The sequence below is a fragment of the Natrix helvetica genome (genome assembly GCF_964273705.1).
Source record: "Natrix helvetica genome assembly, chromosome: 8".
NCBI classification, from domain to species: domain Eukaryota; kingdom Metazoa; phylum Chordata; class Lepidosauria; order Squamata; family Natricidae; genus Natrix; species Natrix helvetica.
Window position 1 is genome coordinate 20,923,579 of NC_138559.1, and position 20,817 is coordinate 20,944,395.

Consider the following 20,817-nt stretch of genomic DNA (forward strand, 5'->3'; position numbering starts at 1 on the left):
GGCCTTTTAATCCTAGAGGGCCACAGCAGAGTTGGCTGCCCCTCACAGAAATGCTAGGATTACAACTCAAATTCTCAACACACACACACACACACACACACACACACACGGTTGAATGGATACCTTCAGTTCTGGAAACCATTTAAAAAAGAGCACCAGTTTTCCTGCCCATCCAAAATGTTCCCTCTCTGAATCAAAGTTCAAGGTTGCAACTATTTGCTCTACTAAGACTGGCCAGTGCTTAAAACCACCTATCTTTTCTCCAGTCATGTATTTTCCTATTAGTTCCCTTTGGAAGCACATTGCATTAGCCTACTCCAATAATAACAGAGATCTCACTCACCAATTTACTAAGTAAACTACACTTGGCTAGATTCCCACAATGTGTCCAGGCATAAAGCGAAGCTTCTTCTCCGGTAACACTGTATTGCTAACTAGGGCATACAAAACCTTTGCCAGACCAATTCTCGAATACAGCTCCTCTGCCTGGAATCCACACTGTATATCGGACATTAATATGCTTGAGCAAGTCCAGAGGCATTTCATGAGACGAGTCCTCCACTCCTCTGCTCACAATAGAATCCCTTAGGCCAACAGGCTTGAAATTTTGGGCTTGGACAATCTAGAACTATGCCAACTAATGTCTGACCTAAGCTTAGTACACAAAATTATCTGCTACAATGTCCTACCTGTCAACGACTTCTTCAGCTTCAACAGCAACAATACACGGGCAAACAATCGATACAAACTGAAGATAAACCGCTCCAAACTCAATTGCAGAAAATACGACTTCAGCAACAGAGTGGTCAATGCCTGGAATGCTCTCCCCGACTGTTGATACATCCTCTAACACCCACAGCTTCAACGTCAAACTGTCTACTATGGACCTCACCCCATTCCTAAGAGGTCCGTAAAGAGGGCGCGCATAAGCGCACCAGCGTGCCTACCGTCCGTCTTACTGTTCCCATTTATTTGTATTTACTTCCTTTGTTCATGTTCGTACCTATATTTGTTAACTTGTACAGGTTTGACAAACAAACAAATAAAGTAATCCGTATTTACTGGTCAAGAGTTGACCAAGGCACTGTTGGAAGAAATGTCCTTCTGGGTTTGGCTCCAAGTGGGGGAAAAGACACTGGAGACATGGAGGCTGCTTGGAAAGATGGTTTAATGGTGGACAGGATCACATGGCTTGAGTCCTGAACAGAAAAGGTGATCACAGGCTTCAATGTTTGGGAGAAGAAGAGAAGGGATGACTGAGATGCTGAGCTCCTGGTTTTATGCCCTCTCTGGCCTTTGATCTTGAGCTTGTCTTCTGATTGGTTGTCAGACTCCCATGGGGCCATGCAGGGGCAACTCTCTAGGTTGCGTTTTGAATCCAGGTTTGGTTGAGTTCAGATGCCATGTGGGGAGTTGGGTAAAGGGCCAATATTATCATGCCTTAATCCCATCCCCCTGGAGCTGAAGGGGATAACTCTTTATTATGTAAAGGGACTGGCTTGGCCTTCTTAATGGCCCATTGACAAAGTGAGTGGGGGGAGGGAAGCTACAAGGAGCTATTCTCAATTTAAAACATGTTTCTTCCTTTTCACATCCAGGGAAATATATTTTGCCTTTTCAATATTTCCTAGGATATTTCATTTTTCTGGGAGAGGGATGGGTGATAACTTTCCACAGCACAACCAACCCCACGGTAGTTTATTTCAGTGTCTGAGCCCAACAAGTGTTCACTTCCCGATGGACACACACAAGCCTTGCTCCCTGCAAACCATTCCCACTCCAAATAAATCAGTATAAATCATACTAGAAACGGGTGGCTCCTCTCAATTCCAAGGGGGGTCGGACTAGAAGACCTCCAAGGCCCCGTCCAAGCTCTATTCTGATTGGCTATTGCTTCCCACCCCTCACCTGCCAGCAGGAGAGGCGGGCGGGGCGCCTCCAGGTAAATATCCCGGGCGCTCAAGCAGCAGCAGCAACAGCAGCTCCGCCCCGCCACGGGTCACCTGTGCGCGCAAAAGGGCGATCCAGGAAGGCGAGAGGGAGGAGAGCGAGCGCGCCCGCGCGCGACCCACTTCAAGAGAGAGAGAGGAGGAGAAAAGGAGACAAAGAAGGGAGAGAAAGAAGGAGAAAAAGAAAAGAAGAAGAAGAAAGAAGAGAAGAAACCTCCCCCAGGGCGAGCACCGGATGTGTGTGGATCACCCCCCGTCTGGGTTTTCCCTCTTGGCTTTGTAGGGCAGACCGAAAGTTGCGTCTGGAAGCGAGACAAAGTTGGAGCGAACTTTGCGCCCGTCGTCGGCAGTTCGACCTTTTTTTTCTTTTCTTTTTCTTTTGGGGGAATTCTTGACTCTCTCTTCCCGCATCATCGCTCGCTTCCCCCCCCCCCCACGACCCCCTCCCCACTTAACGCCCTCCTCGCCCCCCCCCCCGCCAAAGCGATTAATCGTTACATGAAGGCTTGCCTCTCCTAACCCGGAGGAAAGATGAATATCTATCGCCCACCTTCGGGGGCCAAAACGAAGGTCTCCGGCCTGAAATACAGCAGCAAGACCGAGGTGAGCGCTTTACTTCCTAGTTGCGGCTTCTGTTTTCATGGGGAGGGGGGCGAAGGGTGGCTTTGAAACAAAACAAAAAAAATCTGGATTTTTAAAACGATTATTAATTTTTTTTTTCAACCACGGAGCGATCGCCTGAAGAGTTTGGAAAGCGAAGGCGGCGATTCCGGAATAGTGATGGAATGGACCCTACCCAAGTTTTTTTGTCTGTTTTGTTTGCCCTGCCGTCTCTTTGTTGGGCTCCGAAGGGGGGGGGTGTCTCCCGAGAGGGATCCGAGCATGGGAGGGGGAATCTCAGGGGGGTCTCGCTCAGGCTTGGTCTCCATCTGGCGTTTGGAGGGGCTTCATTCCAGAGAGATTTAGGCTTTGGGTGGAAGAGAAAGGAGAGGGGGTGGGGGAGGAAAGAAGAAGAAGAAGAAATGCGATCCAGGAGCTGAGCTGCACAGGTGTTCAGCTGGCCAGCTAGGGCAGAAAGGTGTGCAAAGGTGAAATATGGCCTCTTGGAGGAGAAAGGTGGGGAACTGGAAAGGACAGGAGACCAGATCCCTGTGATCTCTGATCCTAGATCAGCAGAGGAAGAGGAGGCATTAAAAACAGCTAATAACCGGTAGTCCTCGACTTACAACGGCTCATTTAGCGACCGTTCAAAGGGACCCCAGGACTGAAAAAAGTGTTTTTCACAGTTTCGATGGGTGCGGCTTCCCCAGGGTCAAAATGCAGAGGGTTGGCTCACTGCCAGTTGGCAGTGTCTTGGAGTCACGTGGTCACTTTCTGACCAGCAAAATCAACCGGGAAGCCAGATTCATTGAACAGCTACGTTTACTCATGGGAAAATCTGTAGTGATTCGCTTAACAACTGTGGCAGGAAAGGTCGTAAAATTGGGGCAAGACTTGCTTCACAACCGTCTCGGTTAACAACAGAAATCTGGGGCTCGGTTGCGATCTTAAGTCGAGACTGTCTGTCATGTTAAGAGCTAAAAAGAGAGACAAAATAGACCAAGTTTTTAAAAAAACTAGTAATATATAAGGGCCTTTTGTATTAGCCTTAAATGGATTTAGTTGGTCATATATTATTTTTTTTAATCTTTGTGTGCGTGTTACTTATCCCTTTATAAATTTTATTTGTCTCTGTGTGTATGTGTGTTCCTGTGGTGTGTATGTGTACGCACACAAACACAGACAGACAAAATAAAATTTATAAAGGACTAAGTAACACGTGCTACTTATCCCTTTATACATTGTATTTGTCTCTCTCTGTGCGTGTGCTTACACATGCAGGTACATACACACACAGACATACACACAAAACATAAAATTTATAAAGGGACAAGTAACACTCACACAAGAGTTTAAAAAAATATATATATGGAGAACTAAATCCATTTAAGGATAATGCAAAAGATGCTTGACTAAGAAATCCAATAGTCATTCAGGCTAGTTTGAGGCCTGAGCCATCATCTGACGGATTGACAGCAGATTCTTTGAAAAGAAAGGTAGGGAAATCGAATGCGGTATACGAATGATAGATTTCTGGAGGCAGAGGGGTGGCCTACATTTGCTGAAGCAGAACTCGGAAGGGTGGGAACTGGGCTACCGTGGCATTTCTCAAGGTTTTCCACTTAGAATGAAGTGAAAGGATTGATGGTGACCTAAAATACTCAGAAATTGAGCAATGGTGATGACGATGATGGCATGTTGGTGGTTAAAATCACAGTTGCAGCTGCAGCAGAAGACAAAAAAAAAAGTCATCCTGAAACTGAAAATAATTTTGAGCTCTGAAATTTGTTTTGGACGTTAGAGTTGTGTTGCTGTATGAGCAGTGCGAAGGATGTCTGCTTCTTGGATATTTCCAGAGTTGTTTCATTTAAGGGTGGGATTGGTTTGACTTTGAAGAGGTGGAGATTGGCTACAGATCATTTAGACGTCCTGTTAGGAGAACGCAGAACCTTTTTCTTCTTTTCTGTAAATGAAAACTTTCTACTAGGCTGCCACCTTATTCCTGTTTTAACACCCTGAGTGGAGAAAGATTTTAGGACTGTGGTACCCATTTCAGAACAGAGATAATCCTATGGACTGGGATGGGCAAACCTCAGCTTTGGGTTTCCTCTTCTTAGAGATTTGCCAAAATATAAATTCATGTGTCTTCTGCTGGGAGTGATGTAAGACATTTTCCTTTTAAAAAGCATCCTTTTTATTGGCTAAGGGTTGGGTAAATTAAAGGGACTCGGTGGCTCAGCGGCTAAGACGCTGAGCTTGTTGATTGGGAAGGCCAGCAGTTCGGCGGTTCGAATCCCTAGCACCGTGTAATGGAGTGAGCTCCCGTTACTTGTCCCAGCTTCTGCCAACCTAGCAGTTCGAAAGCACATAAAATGCAGGTAGAAAAATAGGAACCACTTTTGGTGGGAAGGTAACAGCATTCTATGTGGCTTTGGCATTTAGTCATGCCAACCACATGACCATGGAGACGTCTTCGGACAGCGCTGGCTTTTTGGCTTTGAAACGGAGATGAGCACTGCCCCCTAGAGTCGGGAACAACTAGCACATATGTGCGAGGGGAATCTTTACTGTTATACTAGTCTCCCTTTATTTCTTTGTTGGTGAAAACATAAATTTAACCATCTGTGTGTTTAGTAAGACTAGATTTAATCTTATGGTAGTAATAAATAATAATAATAATAATAATAATAATAATAATAATAATAATAATAATAATAATAATAATAATAATAATAATAATAATAATAATAATAATTTATTTGATTAGCCGCAACCCTCTCCCGAAGGACTCGGGGCGGCGTACAATCAAAACAGATAAAATACAGATAAAGACAAACATATATACATAAAGAACAAAGACATATACATGTGCATGGAGGAGGTAGACTCATAAGTGAAAGACAATTAAAAAACACAATTTAAAATCCCATTAAATAAAATTACTGAATTAAAAAACCCATCAGGAGCATTATGAAGTTATGGTTGAGCCAGGCCGGCTATTTGGAATAGGTGGGTCTTGAGCTTTATACGGAAGGAGCGGAGGTCAGTAGTGGTCCTAATATCCGGGGGGAGGTCATTCCACAGGGCTGGGCCCGCCACAGAGAAGGCTCTGCTCCTAGGCGCCGCCCCATGGCACTGTCTGGTGGACGGCACCTGGAGAAGTCCCTCTCTGTGCGAGCGGATGGGTCGCAGGGATGTATGGGGCAGAATACGATCCCGCAGGTAACTAGGTCCTGAGCCATGGAGCGCTTTAAAGATCGTAATCAAGACCTTGAAACGCACTCGATAGACCACAGGAAGCCAGTGCAGCTCTTCTCACCAATGCATTCAAGTAAAGAATGCTTCAGGCTTCCATGATCAAATGGAAAGCTTGCCTGCTTTTTCCCCATCCTGAAAAAATGTCCTCCTAAAATTCTTAGTAATTAGTAACTTGTCTGGGCTCAGAAACTTAACAGGATCTAGTTAGGTTCATGTCGGAATGGGAGGTTACCCTACAATCCCCAGGCTGTAGGCTAAGCGGAGAAGATGACAGAACATCCTAGAAGACGCAACAACAAGTCATTTCCTTGTTACAAGAAAACAACGTGGATGCACAGTGAAGAGCTCAGTTCAAGGTGACAGATAGACTTGATCTGAGAAGTGCGCTGAATGTAGATCCCAAGATGTAGATTTTTCTTCTTCTTCCATCTTTGGTGTTGTTTCTGAAGTTGCTCAAAAAATGAACCGGTTGCCTTTTGTTAAGGTCAGAAGGTTCCTTGTTTCATTGAAAGCAGATTTTCCAGTTGGAGTAGTAGAGTGGAAGTTGAACATTTGCTCCTCGGTGGGCGAGGCCAGCCAAGACTTCCTTTAGAAGAAAAATGTAGGTTTCCCTTAATTACCACAAATCCAATTTCACAATTTTAACAGTTCGTTAAAAAATAGCTGGGAGATGTAGCATGCAAAACAAACCTCTCCACTGATGGGCTTCAACACCAGGGCTTAAAGACAGGAAGAGCTGGGTCTAGTTTGCAATGTTCTAGCTGTTCATGTTGACCCAAATTTTCTTCATACCTTCTTAATTTCATCTGTTGGGAAGAACCTGTCTCTGGGGACAAGGAAGTTTGCTTGGCAGCATACATCCAGTTGTGGCCAAAATTGTGGAAGCCTTTTTTTGGGGGGGGGAGTGTATTTTTGAGGTTTGATGGCTAACAACGCCCCTTTTTTGGGGAGTAGTACCATAAAATTATATGTTATATCAATGGAAAGATAATTTAATCACGAATGTAATGCAATGAAGTTTGTTCAATTATCTGTATTCTATGAAAAGTTATAGGTCAGAAGTGATCCAGCAATAAAACTCAGTTAATAGAAGCAATCATTCAATCTTAATTTCACGTGACAACAGTTGCAGAACTAAAAGACTTGGTTCACTCCATGGGAAGCCCCTGTAAGGCCGTAATTCATGCTAAAAGATAGCCAACTAGGCATTAACTGACGTGGTGATATAAATTTTGTATATCTCATTTGTTCTATGGTGATAATTTTTGTATATTTTTTCTATGTGTTTCACTTTTCTTCTTCATAACTGCTATTCTAATAGCAAATCCTTCATAAAAGTTATTGCATTACATTCTTGATTAAATTGTCTTTCCGTTGATATAAAATGTTATGGTACTACTATAAAAAAAAGTGATGTTATTAGCCATCAAATCTCAAAAATACACTTTCCCCCCACAAAAAGGTTTCCACAATTTTGGCCACTGCTGTAAGTGGTTTACTCTTGTCTACTCCTGACAGATAGGCTGCTGAGTCTTCCTACTGTGGTCTCAGGCAAGGACTAACTGTAAGGTGACCAACCATCCTCCTTTAGGGAGTACAGTCCTTCTTTTGTAAGTTCTGTCCTCCCTTGAAAAGTGTCCTCCTATATGTCCTCCTTTTTGATATTTGAAGGCTAATCTGTTGCGCGTTATGTGACGTATTTTATTAAACAGTTTTTAATGGTTTTTTTTTTTTACTTCATCGCAAGTATATTGAACAGATATTGAATCTTGTTTTGAATTTTTATCTAAGGAAATGCTAGGCATTAAAATAGACGACAATTGTCTCTTTGAAGAAAGAAGACTGAATGTATATTTAAATTCTGAAAAATTAATACAATGGGAAAATCAACACGTTGAAATTGATAAAAGATGGGTGGATATTTTCAGCCATTTCAAAAATGAACATATTCCATGTAAACATTTATTTATACTTGTTCAATTTACATTGTGCTGCCTTGGAACTAATGCAGCAGTTGAAAGAGTTTTTTTCAATTGCCAATGATTTTTCGACAAGTGAGAAATCGAGATTGAATGTTGATACTCTAGCTGCAGCACTTGCCGTAAAATTCAATATGAAGGATATTTCTCGTTCAGATATTTCCAATATATTGTTAGAAGATGATACATTGACAAAAAATATTAATTCAATGGAAAAGTACTCATTTAAATAATAATTAACAGGCATGTAAGCATAATTACAATATAAAATGTTGCAAATGTTTTTATTATGCATATATCATATTTTAGTGTATTATTGTTGCAATGAATGAAATATTTCTTTTATTTACGATATATTTTTTCCAATTTATTTGTCCTCCTTTTCATTGTAAAAAAGTTGGTCGCCTTACTAACTGATTTGAACCCTGTTTTGTTTCCAGTAAGGTTTGTCAGGTATTATCTACCTGCTGAGATACACAAAGCCATCTCGGAACTCTTAGATTAGATTGTTGTTCCTATCTGATCTTGGAGATTCGTGATGAATTAGCCATTGTCTATGCTGTCTGGAAATCCTGTGGAAAGTTATCCCAACTCCTCTAGTTTCTGACCACTTCTCTACATGGTTGTCATAAAGTAATGGCAGATCAAGAAATGCCATAAAATGATAATGGCAGATATATATTTTTTAAAAAAGGTTACTTTGATTCTACAAGTAACAGGGAAAGCAAGAACCTTTTTTTTTCTAAAATGTTATTTTTGCATAAAAGGTAGTTTCTAGTCTATACCATTATACATAGTCCTTGTATAGAGTCTGTATAGTTTTTATATATAGTCCTTTTTCTTACGATAACAAGTTCCTATGGACATTTGTTCAAATGCTCTTTCCTTCCTCCCTCCCTCCCTTCCCCCCACTCCTTTCTCTCCTTCTTTTCCCTCTCCCTCCTTCCCCTTCCGTCCCCTCTTTTCTCTTCCTCTCTCCCTCCCTTCTCTCTCACTTTCTCTCACTCTCTTTCTCTTTTTCCTTCCTTCCTTCCTCCCTTCCTTCCCACCAATACAAGAAAGACCTTTCCCTCTCATAATTATGAGATTGCTACCAACAATTTTAGTTTGCCATCTAAATGAACAGCAAGAGATTACTAGAGGAAGCTTGCACTGATAAATTTAATTGAAGTGATTTGCACCTATGCGTGTTTTGTCAGGTGTTAGTCCTGTGTTGTATGTGCTCAGACCTAAGAACCATGTGTAGTACTGATCTTCTTTCTCTTCTTAAAAGGTTATAAAATCTTTCTCTTTAAACAGATCCTTTCCTTCGTTTCTCTTTCATTCCTGACCACTTTCATCATTTGTTTAGTCTATCTTGGCAAATGCAATGAGGGAATTAGCTTGTATATCTGTGCAGCCTGATTGATAGGATGCATGTTTACATGGATATGTTTGAGATGTTGCTAAAGCCAGGAAACCATTAACTTGATTTACTCTGGTTAGAATGAATGTTTTTAAATGGACTATTTTGGGGGGAAAGGTTTACAATTTACTTAACTGGATCTGAGATGGGGTTTGACGTATGTTGAAAAACCAAGCCAACTCAGAACGCTCCTTATGATGATGAGCAGAGATGGAAAAAAAAGTCTTGCGAAATTTCTCTTCTTTTACGAAAGATGAAAAGAATTAATTCGTAGCAGTGTCTAATTTCTACTTCGGTAGGGATGCCTTAGGCATTTGATTTTTATTTATTTCCCCCCCCCCCCAAATTTCCATTCAGAATCCTTAATACTAAAGCTTTCTGACCAAAACTGTCAAACTATCCATGGAAGTATGAAAATCAGAATATACCACGATAATCAGTAGAGAAGAATTGGTTTAGAAAACATCTGCTTGTACCTTGTCAGAGGAGCTCCGCCACTTGCAATTTGCAAAAATATTTTTCAACTTTAATGGTGTTTTCTCGAGAACGTGTCTCCATATTTATTGATAGGATTTTGTATTTTGCCTCCTAAGCAAAATCACCCCTGGCTGCAATCCAGTGTCCCATTGCCAGATAGATGATTCCCCCTTTTTCTTTTAATGAAAAAAGGGATCTTATTGAGGAAAAGATTCCAACTTAAAAGTAGGGAAGATTTGGACAGTAAAGAACATCTAGTATGAAGCATTCGGATTAGCAGGACCTACCTAGTTTCCAGCAACTATTCTTTATATGTTTTAGGGGGCTGGAGGCTAAAACATATAAAGAATGGTTGCAGGAACTGGGTATGTCTCATTTAATGAAAAGAAGGACTAGGAGAGACATGATAGCAGTCTTCCAATATCTCAGGGGCTGCCACAAAGAAGAGGGAGTCAAACTATTCTCCAAAGCACCAGAAGGCAGGAGAAGAAGCAATGGGTGGAAACTAATCAAGGAGAGAAGCAACTTAGAATTAAGGAGTAATTTCCTGACAGTTAGAACAATTAATCAGGGGAACAACTTACCTCCAGAAGTTGCAAATGCTCCAACCCTGGAAGTTTTAAAGAAGAGATTGGACAATCATTTTTTTCTGAAATGGTCTAGGGTTTCCTGCCTGAGCAGGGGGTTGGACTAGAAGACCTCCAAGGTCCCATGCAAAGAGGAGACCTACAGTCCTTTAGTGGTTGCTGAACAGCAGTTCTCTGCAGCCCCAAACAGAGCTCATGAGGGGGGGGGGTTTCTCCATTCAAATTCTCCATCAATCTCCTAGAAATTAGACCAGTGTTTCTCAACTTCAGGAACATTAAATTGCATGGACTTCCACTCCCAGAATTCTGTCTTGGCTGTCTATCTGGGGAATGCTGGGTAAAATTCTGGGAGTGGAAGTCCATGCAACTTAAAGTTGCGGACATTGCAAAACCCAAGATTAGACTGAGAGAGCAATAGCACTTAGACTTATATACCGCTTCATAGTGCTTTACATCTCTCTCTCTAACGGTTTGCAGGTAGTCCTTGACTTACGAACACTATTGAGCCCAGAATTTCTCTTGTTAAGTGAAACATTTGTTAAGTGAGTTTTCTCCCGTTTTATGACCTTTCTCACCACAGTTGCTAAGTGAATCACTGCAGTGGTTAAGTTAGCAATATGGCTGTTAAATGTGTCTGTCTTCTCCATTGATTTTGCTTGTCAAAAGGTTGCAAAATGTGATCGAAAGCTGCAAAATGACCTAAGGACATTGCAACCGTCACAAGTATGAGTTATGCCAAGCATTTGAATTTTGATCCCATGGTCATGGGGATGCTACAAAGGCGGTAAAGGTGAAAAATGGCCGTAAGTTGCTTTTTTAAAGTGTCGTCGTAACTTTGATTGGCCACTAAATGAACAATTGTAAACCGAGAACCACTTGTCCAGAGTCAGTGATATTGCCCCCTAACAATCTGGGTCTTCATTTCACTGCCCTTGAAAAGATGGAAGGATGAGCAGTTGGACCGTAGATGCCATGAGTGAAACAGAGTTTTGAACCCAGATCTCCCAGATCCAAAATTCTTATCTTCCCCTGTAACTACTCCAATGTGACGTCAACCCCGGAAGTCCATTTTTTAAAATCTTACCTCCAGCTAGGAGCAGCCTCGCATATCACATCTGGAGAGTTGCAGGTAGGGGAAACCTGATCTAATTTTTTTAAGTCTGCCTCATACGGACAGCCAGAGAAAGTGTAGCTCAAATCGAATTGCTCCCTATCAAATGCACACCCAGAATGTAAACAACAGCTGATACAACAGACCTATTTTCCAGTTCTCACCAATTGTGATTTTTTTTAATAGATTGTATATATAACTTTGACTCAGCCTTCCATCTTTCCGAGGTGGGTAAAATAAGGACCCAGATTGTTGGGGGCAAGAGGCTGCCTCTGTAAACCGCTTAGGGAGGGCTGAAAAAGCACTGTGAAGCGGTATATAAGTGCTATTGTTAAGAGGTAAAGAAAGAAGGGAGAAAGAGGAAGGGAAAGAAGTAAGGAAGGATCGTGGGTGATGCAGTGGTTAGAATGCACTATTGCAAACTAACTCATTGCCCATTGCCAGCAGTTCGATTCTCACCAGTTCAAGGTTGATTCCACCTTCTATCCTTCCGAGGCCGGTAAAATGAGGACCCAGATTGTTGGGAGCAAGAGGCTGACTCTGTAAACTGCTTAGAGAGGGCTCTAAAGCACTGTGAAGTGGTATATAAGTCTAAGTGCTATTGCTATTTGGGTATTGTGACTGCAGAGAAAAATTGGGAGAGAACCTGTTAGTATTGGTGAAGGATATGAAACTCTTACTCAGACACTGGATAATGCAAATGCTATCACTCTTAGCTTAAACCTTTCTTGCAACGTTGTGTGTTTGAATGTTGGTACCATTTATGGATGAAAAGTGTTCTTTGCAAGTAAACTCTGTCGGTTGCTATCTTGTAATAAATAGAATCATTTTAAATGAAGCGATGAGCTTTGAAATAAAGAGGGTTCTGACTTGTAAAATGATGTATTAGCAAACCCTTTTTAATCTTTCTTGAATCGGGAAATGGAGAGAGAACATCATGTTTCCCTTGAATGTTTCCTGTCATTTCCCGCATTTTTAAAATCCCCCTGGTTTTGGCGTGCAGTATTCCTAGACTTTTTCTTTTTTTAAGAACTTGTAGTTAAATTTCCTTATTTGCTTGGTAATAAAATGCCACTAAAATCTGTGGGATTTCTCTGTTAAGTAAATTGCTGTAAGGTCAGACAAGAGGATGTGTGGGCTTTGTATATTGGTTCCAATACAGATCTGGAAATTAGGGCTTGCTGGTTCCTTCTACCGGACCAGGATTGACTGTAAATAAATGAGACCTAAGATTTTTGAAGAGCACATGGAACAACGTGAATGTGACATAGATACACTCGTCAGGAAGCAAAGAAATCAGGTTTTGATTCTTTATTGAAGGACTGTCAGGGATAAATTTAGGACTGTGACTACATACTGGATCAACTGGTTCTGTTCTAAACGCCACGTTGCTGTAGATGTTTTATATCTATTGACAATTGCCCAAGTCAATAAGGTAGTCATATTTGTCAGTGTGTAAGGAGTAGCAGGCTGACAGTGTTGGAAGGGACCTTGGAGGTCTTCTAGTCCAACCCCCTGCTCAAGCAGGAGACCCTGTAGTACCATTCCAGATTGTTTAGTCTCTTCTTGAAAGCCTCCAGTGATGGAGCAACTTCTGAAAGCAAGCCATTCCAATTGGTTAATTGTTCTCACTGTTAGGAAATGCCTCCTTAGATCTAGGTGGTTTTTCCTCTTGATTAGTTTCCATCCATTGCTTCTTATCTTGCCTTCTGATGCTTTGGAAAACAGCTTGAGCCCTTCCCCTCTGAAGCAACCCCTCAAATCTTGGAACACTGCTATCATGTCACCTCTAGTCCTTTTCACTAGATTTGGCGTACCCAGTTCCTGCAACTGTTCTTCATCTGTTTTAGCCTCCAGCTCCCTAATCATCTTTGTTGCTTTTCTGCATTCTTTCCAAAATCTCTACATCTCTTTTATAATATAATGACCAAAACTGGATGCAGTATTCTAAGTGTGGTCTTACTACAGCTTTAGAGAGCGGTACATGATCTTGATTCTGTCCCTCTGTTAATGCAAACTAGGATTGCATAGGATTATAAAAGAATAGAAAGTCATCAGCAGGATTAATATCTGTTTTACCAAATTAGTTTGGAAAACAGTAATAAAATAAGGGATGCAGTGGCTCAGTGGCTAAGACGCTGAGCTTGTCGACCAGAAAAATTGGCAGTTCAGTGGTTCAAACTTCTAGCACCACGTAACGGAGTGAGCTCCTGTTACTTGTCCCAGCTTCTGCCAACATAGCAGTTCAAAAGCACGTGAAAAATGCAAGTAGAAAAATAGGAACCACCTTTGGTGGGAAGGTAACAACGTTCCATACACCTTCAGTGTTTAGTCATGCCGGCCACATGATACAGAGATGTCTTCGGACAGCACTGGCTCTTCTGCTTTGAAACGGAGATGAGCACCGCCCCCTAGAGTCAGGAACGACTAGCACATATGTGTGAGGGGAACCTTTACCTTACCTTTTAATAAAATAACTGGTGTTATTTAAAATGAGGCAAAATTAAAATGAGGATTTGAGGCACTCTTCCCCCTGTCCAGGGCTTATTGTCAACTAACCTCCACTGTACTAGATAAGCTATCATCGACTCAGCTACAATTACAACCGAAACTTAACAAGGGAATTCATGAGAGAAATAATATTTCCTGGTTTGGATCTCTCTTTCTCATATTTTGTCTGTTTCTTGGCCAGCCCTGGTAAAGATTAACCAGAATCATCTTCCAACAGTCATTTTTTTTTATGGCAGGTAATTACTTTTCAAGATTTGCAGCAAGGAAAAGGCTGCAAGCAAATGATAAAGTCTGTGATGTGACCTTGTGAGATATGAATTGTGAGTTAGACACTTGGGTGCTGCTGTCTTTTTCTGTGGGTGTTCTGATTTTGCCAATGTGTAAGACGGAGCATTAGTTGTTGAGATTTGGAGTTGCCAATTCTTTGACCATTCGGACACGTATTCAAGGTCTCTTTGTAGGGCAGCAGCATTGTCGATGGTGTTGAATAGTTTTACGTCATCAGCGAAGAGAATGCAGTTGTTTATGAAATGATTGCAAAGGTCATTTATGTAAAGTATAAAGATTGGGGGTCCTAATGCGCTGTCTTGGGGAACACCTCTGTTAACAGGTGCAGGGTTTGACTACGTGTTGCCTGTTTGACAGGAACACAGCTGTCCACATGTGCAGGGATCCAGAAGTGCCATACGATTTTAGTTTTAGAAGTAGTTTGTCATGTACCACTGAATCAAAGTCTTTACAGAAGTCTATGTCAATTGCGTCTATTGCTTTACCCCGGTCGAGTTGTGTAATCCATATGTTTTTGCAGTGTAGAAGTTGCAGATTAAAGAATAATTTTTTCCTGAAACCAAATTGTTTGTTAGAGAGCAGGTTGCTTGTCCCTAAGTGGAGGGTAATGGATTGGTTTATGATTGATTCCATGACTTTGCAAGTGACGCAACATAAAGAAATTAGTCTGAAATTTTCAACTAGGCTGGGGTCACCCTTTTTGAAGATAGGGATGACTGTGGCTAGTCACCATAGGTTTGGGTGTTTCCCCTATTTTTTTTTTTTTTTGACACTGTTAACTTTGGAAATGTACACTGTGATCAGTTGGTTGGTCTCCAGAAGTCTTCCTGCTACAGGCTTGTAACAGCTTCTCTTTTCCCTCTTCCTGCATGGTTGGATCATAATTTTAATTGACGTTGCCTCCTCCTTTTCTATCAGTTACTCTGGGAATTTCTATTGAGGGAGGCGTTTCATGTTTCTGCAATGAGTACATGCCATTGGGATGAGCTCATCGCAATACTCACGCTTGGATGCCCCAAGTGGTTGATGACGTACAACAAACATCACTTCTTCATGACGAATGGATTAGACCTGAAACTGGTTTTCTCCTAAGGTTGGTTTCCCTTTTGCCCTGGTTGAACTTCTGGCTAATTTTCTTCTGTGGCTATTGTTGGAGTAAGAGTCAAACTAGGAGACTTGATCTGATGCTGACTACCTTCTCACCTGTCATTCAACCTGAAATCTCCTGCCTGCTTATGTGTCATCCTCCTTCCTCCCTTCTCTAACTGTAAAGCACCTGCATCATTGAACAAGAAGACCCAAGATTGCGTTTGGTGGCATATTATTGTTTTCTTCAGCTAGCAGAGGCTGCAGTAGGTTTATTTATTTTATTGTATTTTATTTATTTTAGGAAATTTATATTGCCGCCTATTCACACATGGCGAATCAAGGCGACTTACAGGAATATAAAAATCTCATATAAAAAGGTAAAGGTTCCCCTTGCACATATGTGCTAGTCGTTCCCGACTCTAAGTGGCGGTGCTCATCTCTTTTTCAAAGCCAAAGAGCCAGCGCTGTCCGAAGACGTTTCTGTGGTCATGTGGCCGGCATGACTAAACGCTGAAGGTGCATGGAACGCTGTTACCTTCCCACCAAAGGTGGTTCCTGTTTTTCTATTTGCATTTTGTTTTTCTATTTGCAAATTTTCTACGTGCTTTTGAACTGCTAGGTTGGCAGAAGCTGGGACAAGTAACGGGAGATCACTCTGTCATGCAGCACTAGGGATTCAAACCGCCAAACTTCTGACCTTTCTGATCAACAAGCTCAGTGTCCTAGCCACCGCGGCCCGACTAGGACATCCCTTAAACTCCTCAAAGGGACATTTTCACTGCATGTGTTTGCCATGATCATTTGCCTACACAGGTGTATAGATTGGTTGTAACAGTATTTCATTGTTTGTCCTTGGTTTGCAGACGTGACTTCTCATTTATTTAACTTACTCTCCATTTCAACATGCACAGCCATCCAAGTATTTGGATGTGCAGGAAGCAAACTCACCTGAAAAGCTTTCTGCAAGGTAGATGTGTGGCCTAAGGTTGACCCTTCCAACTGTGGTGGTTTTATCTTTGTTGGAGAGTTGAGTGATGCTTGATGTTGCAAACTGTGCTTTGTTGACACTTTCAAGTGAAAGAGGGAAAATGCATCACTTAAAAATAAATAATCTCCGAATTTTTGCCCAAGCTGTAATTGGTGTTGTGTTCTTCCTCTAGAATCTATTCTCAGTTAAATCCATAAATATGTTCTACCTTTCCATGACTGTTGGCGAAAAGGTAGTTTCTAGTGAGAATTCTGAAATTATATTGATACATATAATGGGTTACTACTGGTTCGCACTGGTTCGGATGAACCAGTAGTGGTATTTTGGCCTCGGTCGCCTGAACTGGCAGAGACCCAGGCTGGCCACGCCCCTGAACCCCTTCCCCAGTCTCTGCTGCCATTCCTGGCAAGGTTTTTATTCGTTTTTAATTGTCCTTGCGCATGCGCAGAACAATTTACACTGAACTGTGCATGCACAAGCAAACGTGTGCAAAGCAAACTGGCAGCAACTCTGGCAGCAACCCAGGTACCTGATGTGCATGCGTGTGTTTTTGTTTAACTTTCTTTAGTTATGCTTTTTCACTGATGGACAATTGCATAAATCTAAGGATATAGGTGTCCATAGAAGACCTGGTGGGGAAGTAAGTGGTAACCTGCATTTCAGCTTTGTGTTGTTAAAATGACACGTTGGTATTACCGTGGCCAGAATCCTCTAGTTAAGAGATATTTGCTCATTCCATACATAGTTCGTAAAGGTGTGTTGCAACATTATTATTTTTTGTCCAATATTTTCTAGCCTGGTGTTTGTGAACCTCAGCAAGTTTAAGCTGCTTGGACTTCAGCTCCCACAATTCCCCAGCCAGCAGCCATTGGGGCTGGGAAATTCTGGGAGCCAAAGTTCAAACAGCTTAAAGTTGTTGAGATTGAAAAACAATGTTCTGGACATTGATCTGATTTCTCACATCCTAATTAGAAACTGTGATTTATCTACCGTTACATTAGAGTTCAAACCACATTCTTAACTCTCTCTAGAATTTGCAAAATAAATACATTCTGCCTACAATTTCAATTCAGGGACATGGTGGCTCAGTGGCTAAGACACTGAGTTTGTCGATCAGAAAGGTGGGCAGTTCAGGAGTTCGAATCCCTAGCGCCGTGTAACGGAGTGAGCTCCTGTTACTTGTCCCAGCTTCTGCCAAACTAGCAGTTCAAAAGCAAGTAGAAAAATAGGGACACCTTTGGTGGGAAGGTAACAGTGTTCCATGCGCCTTCAGCGTTTAATCATGCCAGCCACATGACCACGGAGACATCTTCAGACAGCGCTGGCTCTTCAGCTTTGAAAAAGAGATGAGCACCGCCCCCTAGAGTTGAGAATGACTAGCACAAATGTGCGAGGAGAACCTTTACCTTACAATTTAGCTACTCTTGTGTTTCTGGTTAGATATAGGTGTATGGTTGTAGCGATGTATTTTTAAATGTGACTCAGACAAACATTGAACCTACATGACCCCATTGGGATCTGACTACCACCAATAGGATACATGTTCTTGCCCAGGAACAGGAAGCTCAAGTTCAAAGCCCAAGAGCGGGTATAACCCCCCCCCCCCTCTCTCAACTCCATGTGCTCAATGGTTCTGCTCCATTAAACCATCTTTCCAACCAGTTTCCAGTGTCTATCTCCCCACTTGGAATTGAACCAGATGGATATTTCTTCCAACATACCGTTACGGAGTTCAAACCACGTTGTCTACAATCTAAATACTCCTGTGTTTCTGGTTAGATATTAGTGGATGGTTGTAGCAATGTATTTTTAAATGTGTGGGTGTCTGCAATGGCTCTGAATGTTCCCAGCTATCCTTAACCTCCACATGGAGATGAGTAAAGAGGAAGAAGAAAGGAACAATCTCTCTCCTGGTGAAACCTCCCAAGTTAGTTTTTCTTTGCTGACCAACTAATCCATATATGGTCTAACTTCCACATGTTTTCACTGCGTTTCAAGCAAGCGGTGAGTCATCGAATGAAGATAGTCCCCAAAGGGATCAAATGAAACCAGACTGCAAGTTACACAACAGCAATGTGGCAAGTTTCTGTCTTGAAGAAGGAAGTCAGCTTCGGTGAATGATTACAAAGCCGTCAGGTTTCCTGAACAGCTTTGCAAAAGTGTCCTCCTGTCACTGAAATCGATCTTATTAGTCTTTTTGGAGGTCAAAAACATAGAGGCTGAGGTTTTTTTCATTAGATTTTATTCATCACAGTTATCTTGAGGTAAGATAGGTGGCCAGGGGTCTCCAACCTGGGCAACTTTAAGACTTGTGGACTTCAACTGCTTTGCTGGCTGAGGAATTCTAGGAGTTGAAATCCACAAGTCTTAAAGTTGCCCAGGTTGGAGACCCCTGGCCTATACGTTTCGTATAATTCAGGGATTTATTCATTCCAATACTTTATAATTTGCAGGAGTTTAAACAGGATCAAATGTGTTTCTCATATTTAGTACATTCTTAATCTATCTCATCCTGAGCAACCCTCCCCCCTTTAAAAAAAAACTATTATCATTTGGCCGGTACAGGATAATAAAAATAAGGACATACTGTATAGGCTGAAAAACAGTTTCTATCCCCAATGCAGTAACTATATTGAATCTACAGTATAGTGCAATATGAATGCAATGTTGGGTTTTCAATTCAATTACATAGACTGTGAAGGATGTGTGTGTTTTTATTTTTGTAGTTTTAATGTACACCGGAGCCTGGGGAGGGCGAAAAACGGGTCCAACGGGCCAACCGGAAGTTCTGAAATGATCCATTTCCACCTTCCGGAAGGCCTCCAGGGGACATGGGGAGGCCGTTTTTGCCCTCCCCAGGCTTCAGGAAAGCATTTGGATGGTGGGGAGGATGAAAAACGACCCAATGAGCCAGCCGTAAGTTTGGGAACGAACTTCCGGTTGGCCTGTTAGGCCTGTTTTTCACCCTTTCTATGCTCCGGAGGAAGGAAGGAAAGAAGGAAGGAAGGAAAATAGCAATAGCACTTAGACTTATATACCGCTTCACAGTGCTTTACAGACATCTCTAAGTGGTTTACAAAGTCAGAATATTGCCCCCAACAATCTGGGTCCTCATTTTACCCACCTCGGAAGGACGGAAGGCTGAGTCAACTTTGAGCCTGGTGAGATTCGAACTGCCAAATTGCTGGCAGCCGGCAGTCAATAGAAGCAGCCTACCGTACTGCATTCTAACCACTGCGCCATTGCTCTATGGCTGTGATAACCAAATACCAGTGTGGAAGAGGAGAAATCTAGAATGAAAACCCCAGAACTTGTAAGTCCCGTGTTAGCAATGAAAACCAGCTGGGTGACTTTGGACTAATTGCCAGGAGCTGAGAGTTCTAGTCTTGCCTTAACCATGAAAAGTGGCTGGTTGACTTTGGGCCAGTCGTTATCTCTCATCCCAAACCACCTCACAGGGTTGTTTATTGTGGCAGTAGGAAGATATGTGATGGACATGTTCACTGCCTTGAGTTATTTATAAAAGTAATAAAGGGCGGGATTCAAGTAAACAAATAAACAAAAATAAACGTAGTTCCTATTGTTTGAAGAAAAAAGCCAAGAGTCTGGAGAGCCATTATAACCATATGAGGTAGAAAGTTTGAGATGGGCTAGCAAAGAAATTTGAAGTTTTTTTTAACTGCGAGAGGAATTTAAGGGGCTCAAAAAACAGCAAAAATGTGTATTTGGAGGAAAATTTCAAGGAACTGTGAGAAAATTCCTTACACAGATAAATGGAACGACCTAGCTGTATAGTAGGCAATTTGAACCCTTCCCCAGTTACTAGGTGATTTATCTGACAGGTAGGTTTAACAAGGAGTCACCTCCATCTATCTTAATCAGGTCAAAGAGAAAGAAGAGGAACTGAATGTAGCTGGTGAGACAGAATTATCTCCCATCCAGGTGTGTTTCTGTTCACTGTAAGGTACAGTAGTAGCCAACATTTTGGGAAAAGTGTACAGTATTTTTGCGGTTTGATGGCTGTTAACACCACTTTTTGTTTGGAGCAGTGCATGAAATTATATATCAATGGAAAGATAATTTAATCAAGAATGTAATGCAACAACTTTTATGAAGGATTTGCTATTAGAATAGCAGTTATGAAGAAGTGACACCCGTAGAAAAAACAAGCTATACAAAAATTGTCACCATAGAAAAAACGAGATATATAAAAATTATCACCATGTCAGTTAATATTTAGTTGGGTAACCTTTAGCATCAATTATGGCCTCACAACATCTTCCCATGGAGGGAACCAAGTCTTTGAGTTCTATAGCTGTTATAATGTGAAACCAAGATTGAATGATTGCTTCTATTAACTGAGTCTTATTGCTGGCTATGTTTGGCTATAACTTTTCATAGACTACATCTAATTGAACAAGCTTTGTTGCATTACATTCTTGATTAAATTATCGTTGATATATAATGTTATGGTACTACTCCAAAACAAAAGCGGTGTCATTAGCCATCGAACCTCAAAAATACACTTTCCCCAAAAGGTTTCCACAATTTTGACCACTACTGTAGCATCCACCT

At 41.6% G+C, this 20,817-nt stretch overlaps 3 protein-coding genes across 3 annotated transcripts in view; 1 reads left to right on the top strand and 2 right to left on the bottom strand.

Annotated features, from left to right (window-relative positions):
* The window catches only part of ADAMTS8 (ADAM metallopeptidase with thrombospondin type 1 motif 8), a 489,092-nt gene that overhangs the window by 335,109 nt on the left and 133,166 nt on the right, over positions 1–20,817 (bottom strand). The window lies entirely within an intron of this gene.
* Positions 1,966–20,817, top strand: part of ST14 (ST14 transmembrane serine protease matriptase) — a 47,265-nt gene continuing 28,413 nt past the window's right edge. The window contains exon 1 of the mRNA XM_081961274.1: positions 1,966–2,552. Coding sequence (XP_081817400.1) covers positions 2,481–2,552 — 72 coding nt within the window. The 5' untranslated portion in view covers positions 1,966–2,480. The remainder of the gene's footprint in view (positions 2,553–20,817) is intronic.
* SNX19 (sorting nexin 19) overlaps positions 17,072–20,817 on the bottom strand; it is a 395,229-nt gene continuing 391,483 nt past the window's right edge. The window contains exon 10 of the mRNA XM_081961264.1: positions 17,072–17,083. The gene's annotated coding sequence lies outside the window, so the exon portion shown is untranslated. The remainder of the gene's footprint in view (positions 17,084–20,817) is intronic.